At 37.1% G+C, this 20,110-nt stretch overlaps 1 protein-coding gene across 1 annotated transcript; it reads right to left on the bottom strand.

Moving 5' to 3' along the window:
* Window positions 1-733: 733 nt before the first annotated feature.
* Window positions 734-19,472, bottom strand: LOC123531222 (sorbitol dehydrogenase-like). The gene is made up of 9 exons (XM_045312020.2): window positions 19,318-19,472; window positions 18,735-18,768; window positions 17,815-17,979; window positions 17,374-17,533; window positions 6,701-6,819; window positions 6,438-6,503; window positions 6,003-6,178; window positions 3,525-3,678; window positions 734-1,433 (listed from the first exon to the last, which is right to left on the bottom strand). The coding sequence occupies exons 1-9, from the start codon at window positions 19,369-19,371 to the stop codon at window positions 1,312-1,314; spliced, it is 1,050 nt and encodes a 349-aa protein (XP_045167955.1). The 5' UTR covers window positions 19,372-19,472; the 3' UTR covers window positions 734-1,311.
* Between the last annotated feature and the right edge of the window lie 638 nt (window positions 19,473-20,110).

The following is a 20,110-nucleotide window of genomic DNA, read 5'->3' as shown; positions in this document are numbered from 1 at the left end:
AGAACTATAAAACGTTTTATTAAAATGCTGTTTTAAGACACACCGCATGACTTTACAGATGGACGCTACACTTGTCCACTTTAGTTTTATCACAGTTCTCATTTTTTTTCCAGTAACATCTGTTATATCTGTCGTCTGTACAGTTTCCTCTAATCCTCAATGGTGTACCCTTTGTTGCTATGTTTCCGGCAAAATCATTGAGTGTATGGTTCATTATGTTGTTTTCTTTTAAATATAATATTTACATGAAAATTTGGCCTTTACGCTCTCCTGTGAAAATGTGTTGTTACTGGCGCATTTAACCTGTTTCACCTGCCGCCAGTGGTTTGTCGATCACTTTTTCCAAGCGGTGTTTCCCATTTGTTTGCTTTGTCCTCGTTTGATGTTTTACCATTTTTGTGTGAACGCATCTTTACAAACGCTGCTGTTGGGTTTTGTATTAAGAGAACTTGTGACGTGGCAGTGCCTATATCACGGACGTTGTCTTAGCTTTTAAATAATAATTTACACTCACATGAAAAGCAGTATGCACATTGTGCATATGTTTTAGAAAAAACACGTTGTTTTAAGTAAGGTTGTGAGTTCATACAGGGTTAAAAGATTTTATTTTATGTGGAATATATCAGTGAAATAAAATTGATATTTCCACTGTTTCAAAACAGTGAAAATATCATTTTTATTTTTCACTGGTAAGGAACTACACTTGAATGTGAAAGAATATGAGTTGTGGAAACTTCTTTGCAAGCTATATTTAAGTAAATATACGGATGTGCATATAAATACTACAGGAACATAAAGATATACGCACCACAAATATAAATTGTACAAGAAATCTGAAAACTTCATAGAACTCTTTGACAATATATCGCCATGACACAATGCACGTGACGTTTCGCAGGTGAATTTGGTATAATATTGTTCAAACCGTTAAAATCACATTTGTTTGTTTTACATGTAAGTTCGAAATATATTTCACCCGTGAACACCATAAATTACATTTTCATATTGCATAATATTATGTTGTTCACTCGGTGATTATTTTTTTCATTTTTCTATGTCAATAGAAAGTTACGACGTAATCACGCCAGTACTGCAGTGTCATCTTTTCCTCCGTATATGCTGACGATAGAAACTTGTCAAAAGAACAATCTGTGATATGATAAATACATTCTAGTTTAACTGATCTTGCCCAAAGTTATTGAAATCTACATAGTGGCAAATATTACGATTTAAAACTTGAAGTTAAGCAACTTTGTAATATATTAGTATATCTATATCGATCTATCATTCAGTCATGAATATGAATGATGATTAGTCCTTGGAACACTTGATCATCACTTTCATGCAATCTTTTGTCGCTGCCTTTTCGAATGCCTCATTAACCTTTTCTAAAGGGAATACGTGCGATACCAGTGGCTTTATGTTTACTTGACCTGAAAATTAGAATAGGTCTAAGTAAAGAACTTAACATCGTAAAATACATGTGTAATTATGCTAAATAGCTTTAGCAAACATTTGTCCTCCTTAAATTTTTAAAAATGAGCCTACAGAATTTTGACCACAAGAAAAGGTCCAGAAGAATTTCTTTCTAATTACAAAGGAAACGAAGACATCCTTCACTAAAATGGGAGGCGTCGGAAGTTACAAATCCATCCACCCAACCAACCAAAAGCCGCATTTTGTTGATGATTTTGTCATTTCATATGTAACTTTAGAAGTATGTGACACTGGAATAATTAGAATAGAGAAATCAAAATTGTAAATACATGTATAAGATATACATCACGGTTGAGTAACTTTCTATTCGGGTCTGTTCAAAGTAAACGTGAAGACTGAAACACACTTTAACCTATGCATGTCATACACAAACTGCCTTAGTATGTAGCTATTGCAAAAGTCTTTGCTACTCTGTACATAGATATGTCAAAACAGCCAGCCTCAAATGCAAAGAAATGGTCAATATCAAAACATGGCGTGCAGGTATTTACATTCCTTATGTTGCTATAGTAAATTCCATCATCAAACTGATGTACAAAATATTATTTATCGAAACAATCTTATTTGACTTAAATGATACGGGAAACAATAAAAAAGTGTGACATAAATGAGCTCCTGTGAGTTTTAAAATGGATGAAAATGCGTCTGTGCACAGTTCATTCTAATGGCAAGTATATCTATGTATAGTATTTATTTATACTTTATCTGAAATAATTTAGTGATATGTGCCGAAAGATAGTTGATATTATTATATATATATTATAATTCATAGAATGAATGTGCTTAACTGTAAGCCGCATGTTTTCAATGCAAACTATTTGGGAAATCATTCAGTCGGAGAAATTTCACACGGTTCGGTGAAATAATCTCGTTATCAAATGAATAAGTAACTTGCATATTTGCATTTCATGCATTAAACTTGTCACAAGGAAGATGTGGTCAACGAGAAATAATTTCAATATTTTTCTTCCAGATTTTCATTTTGTATTTGAAAACTTCATCTTGGTTTTACAGGTTGCAAAGGCTGTTTCAATATTTGCATAGATACGCAACATTAAAACACGATCGTCTCATTTTGAACTTTTAAACATGTATGCACATGACAAAATACTTTATATGGTATAATAATGAAAAAAGAAATTAGACTGTAAAGGCAATTAAGCAGTTTACTAAGGCAATTTAGTATTCCCCTTTACGTCGGACGGTCAAGACCATCTCCATTCTTAATTGTCTTATCCTTACTTAAAACGTAAGCGTGATTATGTCGCAATGTGTATTCTTTATCCCATGACTTACCCGAAGCTTCTCTTGTTTGTTTTTCTTGCTGAGTTTGACGTCATATCGACACAATTTCATATGGCGATTTTCCAGCTTTTGATGGTGGAGGAAGATCCTAAGTACCCCTCCGTGCGTTATTTCATCACAGGCAGGCATCTGGGTAGAACCACCAACCTTCCCTAAGATAGATGGATTGCTTCCTCACATGGAAAATTTAACGCCCCTTGCGATGCTCGAACCCACATCGGTGCGGGGCAAGTGGTTTGAAGTCAGCGACCTTAACCACTCGGCCAAGAAGGCCTTCTTACCTGAGCTACTACTGTAAGTACGGTTCCGTTTAAATGACAATGAATTGAGCTCTGCCCACATTGTACGACTAGATAGTAAGCAAACTTTACAGACGCCCTGTGGCTTACCTGAAGGCTACACTGCAAGCATGAATGGGAAAAATGAGAACCGCTACGTCATGATTTACCTGAACTAATCCATTGAAAGAACAGTTAGGTAACGTTGATAACCAATACGCCATTAGTGGAACCGTAAACACCGTAATTTCCGTCCGTTTTCGTATTCCCCGTAAACGGTATTTCGGCATTCTCCGTTAGCCATGAAAAATGTTTCTATTATGGCCGAAGGATGCCGAAATCGTATACGGAGGATACGTAATCGCGCGGAAATGACGGATTGTCATTACGAGTTCATTACTTTAAACCAACATTGTAAGCACAAATGAGAAAAAAATGAGAAACCTGAAGCAACCATATCAAGTGCGATAGGGTAACAGTGTGCATTAACCATTACTCCACGGATGTCAACTTCTCTTCCGACAGCGGCAAGGATGGGAATGGTAATGGTGTTTTGTCTAAGTCCGGCAAGGACCACATTTCCCCCACTACGTGTTGCCTTAAAATGCGAGAATACAATACATTCAGTTTTGTTTAACAAGAGGACCATGATGGTCCTGAATCGCTCACCTCTTCCCACATGATCCAGTTTTGAGTATGATGTCGTTTTTTCTATTATTTGACATAGTGACCTAGTTTTTGAGCTCATGTGACCCAGTTTTGAACTTGACCTAGATATTATCAAGATAAAAATTCTGACCAATTTTCATGAAGATCCATTGAAAAATATGGTCTCTAGAGAGGTCACAAGGTTTTTCTATTATTTGACCTATTGACCTAGTTTTTTAAGGCACGTGACCCAGTTTCAAACTTGACCTAGATATCATCAAGGTGAACATTCTGACCAATTTTCATGAAGATCCATTCAAGGGTATGGCCTCTAGAGAGGTCACAAGGTTTTTCTATTTCAAGACCTACTGACCTAGCTTTTGATCGCAGTTGACCCAGTTTCAAACTTGACCTAGATATCATTAAGATAAACATTCAGACCAACTTTCATACAGATCCCAAGAAAAATATGGCCTCTAGAGAGGTCACAAGGTTTTTTCATTATTTGACCTACTGACCTACTTTTTGAAGGCACGTGACCCACTTTCGAACTTGACCTAGATATCATCAAGATGAACATTCTGACCAATTTTTATGGAGATCCATTCACAAGTATGGCCTCTAGAGAGGTCACAAGGTTTTTCTATTTTTAGACCTACTGACCTAGTATTGACCGCACATGACCCTGTTTCGAACTTGATCTAGATATCATCAAGATGAACATTCAGACCAACTTTCATGAAGATCCATTGAAAAATATGGCCTTTAGAGAGGTCACAAGGTTTTTCTATTATTTGACCTACTGACCTAGTTTTTGATGGCACGTGACCCACTTTCGAACTTGACCTAGATATCATCAAGATGAACATTCAGACTAACTTTCATACAGATCCCATGAAAAATATGGCCTCTAGAGAGGTCACAAGGTTTTTCTATTATTTGACCTACTGACCTAGTTTTTGATGGCACGTGACCCACTTTTGAACTTGACTTAGATATCATCAAGGTAAACATTCTGACCAATTTTCATGAAGATTTCATGAAATATATGGCCTCTAGAGAGGTCACAAGGTTTTTCTATTTTTAGACCTACTGACCTAGTTTTTGACCGCATGTGACCCAGTTTCGAATTTGACCTAGATATCATCAAGATGAACATTCAGACCAACTTTCATACAGATCCCATGAAAAATATGGCCTTTAGAGAGGTCACAAGGTTTTTCTATTATTTGACCTACTGACCTAGTTTTTGATGGCACGTGACCCAGTTTTGAAATTGACCTAGATATCATCAAGGTGAACGTTCTGACCAATTTTCATGAAGATCTTTTGTATTATATGGCCTCTAGAAAGGTCACAAGGTTTTTCTATTTTTAGACCTACTGACCTAGTTTTTGACCGCACGTGACCCAGTTTCGAACTTGACCTAGATATCATCAAGTTGAACATTCAGACCAACTTTCATACAGATCCCATGAAAAATATGGCCTTTAGAGAGGTCACAAGGTTTTTCTATTATTTGACCTACTGACCTAGTTTTTGAGGCACGTGACCCAGTTTCGAACTTGACCTAGATATCATCAAGGTGAACGTTCTGACCAATTTTCATGAAGATCTTGTGAATTATATGGCCTCTAGAAAGGTCACAAGGTTTTTCTATTTTTAGACCTACTGACCTAGTTTTTGAAGGCACGTGACCCAGTTTCGAACTTGACCTAGATATCATCAAGATGAACATTCTGACCAATTTTCATAAAGATCCATTGAAAATTATGGCCTCTAGAGAGGTCACAAGGTTTTTCTATTTTTAGACCTACTGACCTAGTTTTTGATGGCACGTGACCCAGTTTCGAACTTGACCTAGAATTTACCAAGATGAACATTCTGACCCATTTTCATAAAGATCCCATGAAAAATGTGACCTCTAGAGATGTCACAAGGAAAAGTTTACGCACGCACGGACGGACGCACGGACTGACGCACGGACGACGGACGACGGACGCTGCGCGATCACAAAAGCTCACCTTGTCACTTCGTGACAGGTGAGCTGATAAATTAAAAATATGAAGGGTTAACAATTTACCGTTAGCAATAATACCAGACAGAACATTTCCTTGCCGTTTTTCAATCGCCATTTCATCACGATCAATTATAATTAAGTGTAAACTTTACACAAACCTTTAAATTTTAATAAACTAATACGCTTTGTGGTTTTACTTACTGATACTTATAGAATTAGTTGGAGCAATTTTATCCCTTTTCAAAAATACTTACTAGAAAAGCGGTATGAATACTAATTTCTGCACCAATACAATCTATAGAACAGTCATACATCTCTCCCAAAGCGTTGGTCACCATGTCTGCCGCCTCCTTCGGTTCCTTTGATGCAACATTAACACAGAAATGTGCTCCAACTTGTTTAGCTACATTTAGGCGGTTATCATGCTTACCTTTAGAGTAAATGTAATATGAATTCAGTTCAAGTACATGTAACATCTTCGATATAAATCTAGCAGACGAAGTAATATGTCAAAAACAGTTTGTATTTTAATGTATTATTGTTAATACATAAACCAATCAAATGATAAGTTATAAATTCTACTTGTAAGTATGTATATTTTGCACTGCTGTCATTTTTGAACATCATCAGTCAATGATATAACTATATTTAGTTTAATAATAATTGCATATCTCATATTTAGTGTTTACCTGTAACACAGATCTTTGTGGCACCACTTGCTTTGGCTGCCAGTACAACCATTATACTTATTGGTCCTGCAAAATACAAGGTCATTCACGCCTATCAGTGGATATTAAATACAAAACTTCATGCAATTTGGTCTCTTAATCATTTAATTTCTTAAAAACTTACAATAATATATATGCTTCTTTATCAGCACATTACAACTGAAAGAAAATTTGGAATCAATAATTTCATATAATTTTGATATACAATACCTTTATACACTTACCGTCACCAAGAACAAGGACTTTACTACCAAGACACACACCAGCACGGCGACAGGAATGGATAGCGATAGTAAGTGGTTCCATCAAAGCACCTTCTTCAGTATTCACGTGATCTGGTAGCCTGGAATTAATATCTATTCTTACATGACCTTTCTATACACTGTGGGTCCATAGATTATCCTATACGACCGGCCTTAACTTCAATAACATAATTTGTTGGGATAAATGTCAAAACTTAAAAAACAAGTGACCGAGTATTACAGTGGCAATACAGAAGTCCGCCTACCGAAGGAAAACTTTGTTAGTGTTCGTCCATTGTGGTTGTTGGCAACAGCGCTAGGACTAAAATGCTTCAAGGCATTTAGGAGCTAAAAACAAGAACTTTTTTACTGACATTGACCTACAAGCATAGATCATGTACGCGACACATTATATCTCATCATGCGGAACATTTGTGTGCTGTACTAAGATAATCCATCAATGCACATTTATAAAGTTATGGAGCGGAAACAATTTTACCTGATCTTCAATAGTGACCTTGACCTTTGGCCGACAACCATGGGTCATAGATCAAGGTAAAGATCCAAGGCCGGGCCGATGGGCCCGTGTCCCCCCCCCCTCCACCCCACACCCAGTTGGCAGAGAAGTGACCGATACTTATCAAAGGTGCACCCAACTATTTCGGCAAAGGAATAATATTCTCTCAAAATTTAGACCCAGAAACGCACCAGATGCCACCATTGCATACCTATATTTCAAGATTCCCGCCCCCCCCCCCCTCACCACCACCACCACCTCTCCCATCATGCGGGCAGTAACCCCTCCATTATCTACAAATTTAGACTTAAAAATGCACCAGAGGTAACCATTTCATACCTTAAATTCAAAATTTTCCAGGGGGAGAGCCCTCTGAACACCCTAAAACCAGGGGAGTACCCAGTAAATGCCCCCTGAGGCCACCATTTCATACCTGTATTTCAAAACTTTCCAGGGCGAGACCTCCCTGACCCCCCCCCCCCCCCCCCCCAACATGGACAGAAATCCCTCCTCTCCGCTCCCGTAACTACCTGCTCTCGGCGCTATGCGTCTCGGCGGTGACGTCTGCGTTCTAGACTGGTGCCCCCGCCCCCTTACCCCCGGTCAAATATTTCTGAGTCCGGGCCTTCTTCTTCTTCGTACGCGACTACACTGACAGACCAGTAACCTCAATGAAGCTTGTGGTTTTCCGAAGATCCTCAATGCATCCATACAGTTTCTGGTGGATTGAGGTATCTGTCGGCCAAGTTGCAGCTCGCTCCTGGTCATGCCTTTTACATCTCTGAAGTATATGCACCGTAGTCTGATCTTCCTCACCACATGGACAAGTTGGTGATGGATGGTGCCAGTCTGTATTTCTTGTACATGTGAGCATTGAGCTTGTTGTGCCCTGAGCGAAGCCTGACCAGCATCACTTGTTCAGACCGATCAAGGAGATGAAAAGCATCTTCTTCGATCCTTGGTCTCGTTAGTGCCTTGATGATGGTGACTTTCTCTTTGTAACTCACAGGTGTTGTTGGTTGTTCTGACTGGTCTGCCTCTTAATTGCCTGCAAGTCCACAATGGGATGGAATCCACTGAAGTGCTATTTTGCAGGTTATACTTAGACTCTGTATTCTTTTGGCTAGCTGCGGAGCTTTATTGTTGATCAGAGCTTCCATGATAGACTGTGCATCTGTGAGAAAGACGACTGAGGAGCTTTCTTCTGCCGACTCTTCAACCATTGAGACGGCCTTCGTGAGTGCTTCAGTCTCTGCCTTGTAATTGCTGCAGTGTTTTCCTGTGGCTGCATGTAGTGTTTCTCTCTTGCCAGATGGGTATTGAATGAAAACTCCTGCTCCTCCATCTTTGATGGCGCATGTGGCTGATCCATCTGTATAGACATGAGTCCATGTTTCCGGAGGATAGTCTTCCGGGCCTGAACAGGTGTGTGAGTATATATAATCAAAACACTGATAGCACAGTACTGATGGAAGGTGATTTATGTTAGGACGTGCATGAAAAGAATCCATTCCAAAAATGGCACAAGCGCTAACAGCGCTTTGATAGAAACCCAATACATATAGGATTTGATTTTGCTAACCATATCATCAATATGATACAGCGCTTTGGTGATATATACAGTCAGGGGCGTACCTAGGCATACGCCGATACGCCTGTGCGTACAATTAAACTCGACACCGGGAAAATGAAAAAGCTTAAAGTGTGAAACAATGCAATAAAATGTAAAGCCTAAAGGGAGTTAGGCGGCTATTTCAAATTCTTCGTTTAACAATATCATCTGCATGAGATTTATCAAATTTGTTTTTGAAATAGATTTATTTGTTCCTGTAATTATCTTGGAAAAGGTAAGTGTAGATTCCTTGCAAGCAAAAGACACGGCAAATACAGCCAGAGCCGCACATCGCCAAATAGGTCCGCTTTAATAGAAACACATGCACACAGGCACGCACGCACACAAACAGACAGCGATGACAAAAAAGACCTCCCAGGGACGGCCAGTGGTAACACCTTCGATATTTTTCTCCATTCTATTTTTTTTCTGATACTTTTATTATCCCCGTCATAGGTGTGTGTGGGTCGGAGAACCATCCGCACTCCACACCTTACAAATTATATATATATGTATATGTAGGTATATGCAGAATATATGCAAGTCTGATTCATGGCATAGTATCATTATGAATATACAGATATGACAAAATTGTCATATTATATCGACATTATCTAGAAACAGTGCTTCATAATGAAGTATATACATATATGAAAGCGTAATCTGTCATGATATATAACATGTATCTAGAAACATTGCGTTTGCAAAAAGTAGTATATACAAGTGTGAAAATGCTGTATGATGACGCTTAGCATATAACGCTGAATTAGTAAAAGTATCAAAGAGCCTTAAAGTATGTGTGATATTTCTTGTTCAATAGTCTGGAATTTTACTGATTATTTTTGAAGTATAAAATACTCTGCCTGAATAAAACAATATGAAAACAGTGGCAGCTAATTAATTAGGTTGTTTATTATTTTCCATTTTGCCTCAATATGTTAGTAGTTTGTTTTTTATCGAACACTTCTTTATTAATATTAAATTTATGTTGTAGAAAATATTTTATTTTATTCACTGATAATAATCTACCAAGATTTTTGCTTGAGAATATGATTCTTTTAATATATATAGAGATGTTAAGTATTCAGTAGTACTTTTTGCTCCGAACAAAAAGCTTATTTTGTCTGATGCTAAGGAAATATTTTTACTCTCCAACTGCCTCTTAAGATCTTGAAGGAATGAACTCGTGGGTATACATTTCCAAAACAAATGTTCTATTGTTTATGATTCACTCTTGCAAAAGTCACATAGATCATTATATTTCAACCTTAATGTTTTTAAATACTTATTAACTGGCAAACTACGATGTATAGGTCTATATTGCAGCCATTGTAAATTGATATCCCTTGTTACTTTAAATGGCATATTAAAGACATACTTCCATTCTTCAAACTCGAAGTGAAATTCTGAATTCCATTTTGTCTGACTTGTTGGGGTATCAGAATATTATAGATGTCTTTACATCCTGATTTTGATTTTAGTATCATTCCTATAGGAAAAGGAATAAAAGGATTACGCTGAGATTCTGTTTCTGCTTCTTTTAGTGTAATTTTCTTACTGTAGTTCAATATAGCTCTTTTTATTCCAAGATAATGTAATGTGTTCACATGTATATTTGTGCTATTCTTAAACTCTTCATGAGACATAAGCTTGTTCTGTCTATACATATCATTAGTATATCTTATATCATTCTCATACCAGAATTTGTAAAACAGACTTTGTTTTTCAACAAGAATGTTATGGTTGTAACAGATTGGACACTTCAAGAATTCTGTCTTAGTTTCCACAGGAGTAAATTTTAGAAAATAGGAATATGATTGCAAAACACTTTTCCAAAATTTGTTTGTTATTTTATGTTTCATTTTGTCTGCATAATGTTTCCCACAATTAATCTGTTTTTGTTTATCAAATAAATTATCTGCCCAATTTGCTTGTGTGGTTAACAATCTTCTTATACAGGTTATTTTCAAACTTTGAATAAAACACTGGACATTTGTCATTTTAATTCCTCATTCAGAGTAATCCTTAATTATGACCGATTTTTTCGCGTTCATGCCATAAGAAGTTAACAAAATGTCATTAATTGATTTCAGTATTTTGTCATTAGGATCTGGGAGAGAGATAAACAAGTGATTAAAGGCTGGTAACAATAAACTTTTAATAACTGGACATCTTCCAACTGGAGTAATGTATCTCCTACTCCAAAACTTAACTGAATTTTCTAAACTACTCAACTTATCTTTATAATTTAGTTTAATCATCTCTTAAGTCAATGTGAAATTTAATGCCAAGTAATTTAAATTCATGTTTTCCACAAACTAGCTTGAACTTCTTAATAGACTTAGTACTAACGTTTTTGGAACCAAACCATATTACACGAGTTTTTTCCAAAGCTGATTTTGAGGCCTGAAATATTTGCAAAAAAGCCCAAATTTAATGATTCACTTGTTCCATCCAGAATTACTGATGTATTATGGGTAAAAATTGATAATAATTATCCTATGCCATTTACATTTATACCTTTTTTTGTTCCTTTTTATTTTCTTAGTAAAAAAATCAGAGCAAAGAATAAATATATAAGTTGACAAGGGGTCATCCTGACGGCAGCCACGGCCAATATTAAAAGAATATATATATATATATATATATATATATATACAAATAATGTCTTATTTGAGACACTTTCACTTAAATACACTATCAACATGTGTTTACAAATATTTAAATTATATTAGATTAATAAGCTTTGAACAGTGTTCAATCACTTACGAAGGCAGAACAATGCTTGAACACCAGTTTCTGATTGATATAGATAAATTTGTGACATGAACTATGGTTGTAGTGGATTTATAAGTTGTTCTTTTGAGTGTAACATTATACATGAAAATACCTCAAAATGTTAGCGTAACTTTTAGACATTTAAGCTCTAGCTTCTTGAATGTCCAAATATCAACTGTGAAAGAGCACATTTAAGGAAATTGGCCTTTTGTATATATATATTTTTTTGAGGGCTAAACAATTCTTGCTTGACTGTTGTGCAGATATCAAATCCATCATTATTCTCTATGTCGGTGCTTTTCTTCTTAACACACATTAAGGTGGAAAAGAATAGTTCCTTTCTTTTTCAAAGGAATAAAGCAACATAAAATAAAGCAATTACTGACTTCAGAGTGTGTACGTTTACCTGGAGGCTGCCCATTTTCTTTTTACCAGTCTTAATTTCCTTTTCAATACTGCTATTTGCAATGCTTCCAATCATACTTTCTACTTTTGTCTCCTTTGCTTTACTCATTGTTGAACACTTAATCCGCTTAATCCGCTGTGATAGGACAAACACTTCTCACTATTTTATTATTTAATCTCAATGTAATATATATCCAGTGTACACATAATCCCAACAGTATAACAGTACTATAGTACAGGGGTTATCTCAACTGTCAGCAAATCCGAGTGTAGTCATAGCGTTCAAAACTGAACTGAACATACCAACGACTCCCCTAGGTAGAGAAGACGTTATAAACTCTCTAGCGAACGATCTGTCTTCAGTGACTGTGAGACTTGCTGCTCCTCGTCTTGACCGCGGAAACAAGAGGATGAAGGTATTCGGAAGAGCCTCACACTGGCGATGATCAATGAAGACTATCTTACGGAAACATAGACTCATGTCTATACATATGGATTAGCCACATGCGCCATCAAAGATGGAAGAGCAGGAGTTTTCATTCCATACCCATCCGCAAAAGAGAAACTCCACATGCAGTTACAGGAAAACACTGCATCAATTACAAGGCAGCGGAGACTGAAGCACTCATGAAGGCCGTCTCAATGATTGAAGACTCGGCAGAACAAAGCTCCTCAGTCGTCTTTCTCACAGATGCACTGTCAGTCATGGAAGCTCTGATCAACAATAAAGCTCCGCAGCTAGCCAGGAGAATGTACAGCCTGAGTATAACCTGCAAAGTAGCACTTCAGTGGATTCCATCCCATTGTAGACTTGCAGGCAATGAAGAGGCAGACCAACTGGCTAAGCTAGGAGCTCAGTCAGAACAACCAACAACACCTGTAAGTTTCAAACAGAAAGTCACCATCATCAAGGCACTAACAAGATCAAGGATAGAGGAAGATGATTTTCATCTCCTTGATCGGTCTGAACAAGTGATGCTGGTCAGGCTTCGCTCAGGGCACAACAAGCTCAATGCTCACATGTACAAGAAATACAGACTGACACCATCACCAACCTGTCCATGTGGTGAGGAAGATCAGACTACGGAGCATATACTCCAAAAATGTAAAAGGCATGACCAGGAGCGAGCTGCGACTTGGTCGATAGATACCTCAATCCACCAGAAACTGTATGAGGCATTGCGGATCTGCGGCAAACCGCAGGTTTCATCGAGGCTACTGGTCTGGCTGTGTAGTTGAGTACGAAGAAGAAGAAGCAAATCCAAAATTTGACAATCTCTCACAATAATTCCCAGTCAATCAGCAATCAAAAACCAGCTTATATCTCCAAAACTTAAAAAGCTTTCCATAACATTTTTTTCACACCAGGCTCTCTCTACTTTCTGCTACAATATCATCCAAATATTATCCCTTTTCAACTCTCGCAAACTTGTAATTTTTGTGGAGCAGTGATTAGCCAAACATCACTAACCAAAAGCCTGGGGGAAGGGGGAAGATCAATATCATATATTGTTTATAAAGAAACAATTTTACTGATGAAAGCTGGTCCTATTGACAGTATTTCATTTAGTTTTTTCCCCAGGTGCTCCTCCTTGCATTATTTTATTACGGGCGGACACCCCGGTGCAACCAATGATGTTAGGTTTCTTCTATGTTAGCCTATATTATATACATATCACACACACACTTTTGAACCTAGGGCAATAATTTGAACAAATATGGTAGACATTACAAATCTGATATCACACGCCAAATATCAAGGCTCCAGCTATTATTGATTCAGATAAGAAAAGTGACCACACACCCTGGCAGCCATGGTTTTTGACGAATCGGAAAAATTTGAACAATCTTGGTAGAGGGTCACACAAGAACTATTTGTGCAAAATTATTTTAAAATCGAGTTTCCAGCAGTTTCACATAAACAAGATTTTTAAAGTTTCCACTATATACATTAGGGAAATGTGACCACGCCCTCTGGTAACCATGTCTTTTGACGAATCAAAATAATTTGAACAATCTTGGTAGAGGGTCACACAAGGACCATTTGTGTAATATTATTCTAAAATCGGACAGGCAGTTTCATACAAGAAGATTTTTAAAGTTTCCTCTATATACATAGGGAAAAGTGACCATGCCCTCTGGCGGCCATGTTTTTTGATGAATAGGGATAATTTGAACAATCTTGGTAGAAGGTAGCGTAAGGACTATTTGTGTGAAATTATTTCAAAATCGGACCATCCGTTTAGGAGGAGATGTCGTTTGAATTTTTTTTCTATTTTTAGCTCTGGCAGCCCCTATGTGCAACTAAGCGGAACCGTTTGAACAGATTTGATAGAGAACCATCCAAGGAACATCATGGCCAAGTTTCATCAAAATCCATTCAGTGGTTTTGGAGAAGATGTCGTTTAAACATAAATGTTGACGACGGACGACTTGACGGACGGACGGACGACGGACACAGCATGATCACAATTATACTTTACCATGAGCACTTCGTGCTCAGGTGAGCTAAAAAGCCTGCGCATACTATAACATTTAACGTCAATATCGATGTACAATTCAATCTATCAATCTACATCCAGATCAGGATACCGAAATACCAAAGCAATTTACGTTACGCAGTTTGAATTTTCGTTTGCAAAAAATAAATGTTGTTTACGTTTACTAGAAAATGTTTACTTCCGTGTGAGAAAGATATATCAATGATTATTTGATAAAACCTAACACATTGCAATGAATAGGTAGACGTGTCAAAATGCGGATGCAGAAGTCATGCATGAAATTTAAACATTACGATGATTTCAAAAACGATAACAACAAAAACTAGAATACCCTTGTGAAGACAATCCACTCTCTCTTTCTCACCTACTCCATCGCTCATAGTTTACTAGTATATGCTGCTCGTCTATCTGGCGTACAGTTCAAAGTCATCCAGGTACGCCCCTGACAGCTATGCATTCAAACCCCCTATGTGAGAGCATGCAGTCGATAAAACTTTATTCGTAGTAAATTACTGCGCCATTGGTATATATTCAAAGTATGTTGAACTATTTTTTTACTGGGCATGGGTACTTAAATGTTTGCGATCAAGTCCACGGCTGCCTCAAAAGTGGTGGCAGAGTAGGCCAATTTTTTTCCGGTCTGTAACGATAATGACGTCAGAGGTGGTAAATTATTCCGCATTGATCTACATTGTACAGCGGATAAATACGAAATAGTTTTGAGACAGTCTATTCCTGATTAAATTCTGCGCTGTTATATAGAGAAGATAAATCACCTTACAAAAATGCTTGAAGGCATTTATAAGCTAATTAATGAACTAAAAGCTATTTTTACTTTAATTTCAATAGTGACCTTAACCTTTGACCATCAAGCATGGGCCATGTATGAGACACATTGTCTGGTGACGAGGAACATGTGCTTGCAGTGGTAAGAAAATCCTTTAATGCATATAAAAGTTATGGAGTGGAAACAAACTTTTACTTAAGAAATAATATATCTCATTTAGTGATTTGTCGCTGAATAAATCATTGTTTGGAGTTCAGATGCGAAGGAATTTTATCACGAGCAAATCACTAAATGAGATATATTATTTCGATTGTAACACATTACCAACACAGGCAATCGGCGTGTGACTTTGACCCCTTATGAATGATGGACCCCCCACCCTGTTCTCTACAACCCAGATCCCCAACATAATAACAGAAAAACACATTTCCAAAAAAAAAAAATGCTATATATAAAAAAAATAAAGGTATGGTACTTTACGGCCAAACATTAAGGAAAAAATGTTGCATCCAACGTTGGGAAATTTCTCTCAAAACATCAGCTGCCATGTTTATACGGCGACCCGGAACTGGTTTTTACTACGCAGCCTTTTTGCGATTGGTCGATTCTGGAGGTGTGTTCTCCACGTGAGCTGGTATAAACATGGCAGCTGATGTTTTGAGAGAAATACAGCGTTGGGAAATTGACTCGATGCATCGTTATTGACGGAAACTGGACGGAGTAATTATAGGTAAGCGACTAATTATTTATGTTTCTAAAGGCTGGCCACGATTGTGCTTGGAAATAACGAAGGGAATAGGTGGCTGCCATTGACTTGTCTATTGGCCCGAGAAATATACGGGTTAGGTCACATCGTGTACGAGATGATATTTGTCAAAGAATAGCGTCTCGCTGCATCAAAATGATGCAGCCTTGAGACCAAAGTGCATGTTTACCGTTAAGATTTATGCTTTATGCGTTGATTAAGACCAGATTTTCAAAAATCGACCGAAAATTGTGTACGCAGTGAGATCGTTACTGAGGCCATTCCATTTTTTCCTTAATGTTTGGCCGTAAAGTACCATACCTTTAAATTTTTTTATATATAGCATTTTTTTTTTTTTTGGAAATGTGTTTTTCTGTTATTATGTTGGGGATCTGGGTTGTAGAGAACAGGGTGGGGGGTCCATCATTCATAAGGGGTCCAAGTCACACGCCGATTGCCTGTGATAACCAAGGATTGTAAAGTAGGCCTACATCCTTGACAACATTCATTAAATATTTGCCCGTTTTCAATTAGTTTCTTTTCCAGCGCGTCCGCTATACCGTTTGACGCGATGACGTAATAACTGTGACATCAGAAAAATGAACTGTTGTATGAAAATTCACAGTTTTCAGCCTTCTTTGTTTAATAGGAAAATGGATCGGATCGTGTTAGAATTCATGTTAAACAGTGACCTTGACCTTTAACCGACAAGCAAAGATCATGTGTTAACACATTGTCCCATCATGGGGAACGTTTGTGTCTAGCACTAAGATAATTCATCAGTCCGGCGATTATGCATATAAAAGTTATGGAACGGAAACAATTTTTACTTGACCATCAATAGTGACCTTGACCTATGACCTACAAGCATAAGTTCTGTACATGCATAATAAACATATAACCCTCTATTCACAAACCAAGTTTTATGAACCTAGCTTGAATACTTTTTGAGTAATTAAAGGATCCAGATTTGCGGACGGACAGACGGACGGACAGCAGTCTCATAGTCTCCTCCGGTGTTGCACCGGCAGGGGACTCAAATTAACTAAGTGAAATCTTTTTCTTGTGTCTTGAAAAAATACTTTTTGATTTGTCGGTCAGTAGGGATATAACATAACCAACGATCGCATTTTACTCGAGTATAAACATTATTGCTTCACAACATCTTAGAAAATATCTGTTTGAGGTATACATAATATCCAACACAGAGTCGGTGCTTTACCTCCTGAAAGATTGAAATTTAAAATAAGGTTATAAACAAAAACAGTTACAATGAATAAAAATATGTTTAATCAAAACCTGCCACATACTTGTAGCAATCAGCAGCCCTGTGTATAAAATATCTTGTCATGCTTCCCCATTTCGGTGGTACACCACATACTTTCACATCTTTGCAGAGATTGTAGTCCCCTTTCTTACAGACTTGACACGCCATACACCCAAATACAGGTTCCAGAGCTACCCTATCACCTACAATTACAAACATTTAAAGATCTGAATTAAAAAAGATAAAAAAATGGTTGACATATCTCGGGGGAGTGGTAGCGGCGTGAGGGGGCGTAACAAGTCATATTTTAACATTTCAGTCAAGGACTATTTTACCGACTTTAAAGGCGGCAACATCAGTTACTTTACAAGACAAACGTTTTTCATAGTCTCGTATGAATCAAATTTAAGAGATGACAAACCCTCCGCAGACATACTATGTGCTATGTACCCTCAACAGGACTGTACATACAGAATATGCTTACCAACTTTAACGGAACTAACACCTTCCCCAAGCTTGCTGATGACACCGGCTGATTCATGACCGATAGGCATGGGTTCTTTAACACTTTTGCTTCCTAACATCCCTGTCTGGTATAAATGTAAATCTGTGCCACATATCCCTACATGCTGCATTCTCACCTGAACCTCTGTAAGCAGACAATTGATTAAAATGGACTTCGTTAGCAGGAATGTGGCTATGTGATATATACAAGCTTTTTTTCTATTATATTATTGAAAATGTGTTCACTGTCAATGACAAAACCGGAATAAAAACCATCTAGATAAATGTATTGTTATCCAACTCTCTTGAAAAACTGAACATTAAAGTTTGCCGCTTCCCTTTATGTTGATTGTTTCTAACCTATTGTAAGCTATGTAAGATTTGGTTTTCATATAAGATCATTCAGCGCTAGCTGCAGGGTCAAATAATTATTTGTACAATATTCTTTTTACAGTTCTAATGTATTTATCAATTTATATCATTTAAGCATCGATCATGTAGCCACTAAACTTGGCCTTACCCATGCAAACTAAGAGGTTATATGCAACTTTGGACTAAAAACCCCAAGTGCCTCTCTGGCATAGGTATTCATTTTGGCACAATCACTGACATGAAATAAATCGACCACAGCAGCGCTGAGGATAAAGATATTTGAAATCAGAGACCATAGACACTCGGCTAGGATTGCCCCTATTCTAATGTAAAATTTTCATTTGATATTTTTATTCTCACATATGAAAATGTCAAATGATTTCTTACCCTATATTCGGAGAACAAAGGCAATAAGACAAGTACATTGTATATATAAAAAGTATCTACTGGATTTTTTTTTTCAAATGTAAAGTGCTTTAGGAAAGAAAGCTTATAACTAACAGCTAAAATCGTTATATGTGTACTTACCCCCTGGTCCAGGCTCTGGAATAGCCATGTCTTTCTAAAAAGCAAAGCAGTTTTCCTTTGTGTCTTTTGAAGAATGATAGGACAATATTTTGAAAAGATTAAACGTCTAGCATGTATAAATTTGACAGAGCACACAATACAAAAGTGTTGAAATGCAGTTAAAGTTAATGACCTCCCGGTTGGACCTCCATGCATAAACATGCAAGTTTGTCAACTGCACAGTTCATACTGAATACAATAGTTAATTTTTTACACAAGCACAGATGTGGTAACACCCTCGCCGCTGTTGTTACACCCTCACTGCTGTGAAGGGGAGTAGAATTCTTTTATATATGGAAGCCATCCAGCTGACTTCTGGAAGTACACTGATTTACCTAGGTGCTAGCGCATGCCTGAAATAATGCCTTGAGGGCACATGCGGACTTCCTCCAACATACGTCCCCAAAAGTCTATCAGAATGTACATTCTGTAGTTTAAATTTAGAACAATTTTTAAGGAACTAAAATGATATTAACCTATTATTGCTGATAATGATCAAGACTAGTACTAAATGAAGATGTAATAACAATGCATTTTCTCTTACCAACTGAAGATCTTCCTTTCCATGAAGAACGGCTGACAAATTTTTGTCTGTCATCTTTATTAGCAATCACACGTTAACAGAAAATATATATATATATGTGTCCTTTTCTTCCTTTCAGTCCTAAATGAGCTATTCAGTTAAGCGTACGTGCAAAAAAAATCTATACTTTGTCAACAAATATGTTATTTATACTGGGTTAAACATTGGCCTTGAACTACTGTTGAACAAGTTCGCCCAAGCGTTTATATGTGCGTAAGTCTGTGTTAATTGATGTACGGGTAATGGTGCGTGCAAAAAGGCCCAGTTTTACCCCACTGCCAAGTCATTCTATAAACGTAAACGTAAACGTAAAATACGCGGAGTGTCTCTACGATAAGGACATAGACACACTCTTTATGTGGGTGAGTAGAAAAAAGAGCTGGTGATACTTCCGAGGCCGCGCTAATGACCGGAATTACACGAGAAATGTAAACAAAGACAGAGGGAGAGTTTATTTTTACTTTCTGTAACAAATTTAAGTCCTTATTAAAAAAAAAACAAAAAAAAAAACAAAAACAAAAAAACAACAAAACGGGCAATGTTATTCCACTCAGAATCGGTTAAACTTCTAATGTATGCAGATCGATTTGCAGAGCGAAGACATTTCTTGACGTGAGAACTTTTGAAAGTTGTGAAATAGGACCGAATTAAACCGAAAGTGGACATATGTCTATCGCCCAAATTTACACAAGTCAGAGATTTCAAAGTCATCGTTCGGATGTTGTTGAAAAGAATGTTTTATTATTGTATAATC

Source organism: Mercenaria mercenaria, chromosome 1 (genome assembly GCF_021730395.1).
Source record: "Mercenaria mercenaria strain notata chromosome 1, MADL_Memer_1, whole genome shotgun sequence".
NCBI lineage: Eukaryota > Metazoa > Mollusca > Bivalvia > Venerida > Veneridae > Mercenaria > Mercenaria mercenaria.
This window is presented reverse-complemented; position numbering and strand designations above follow the sequence as displayed.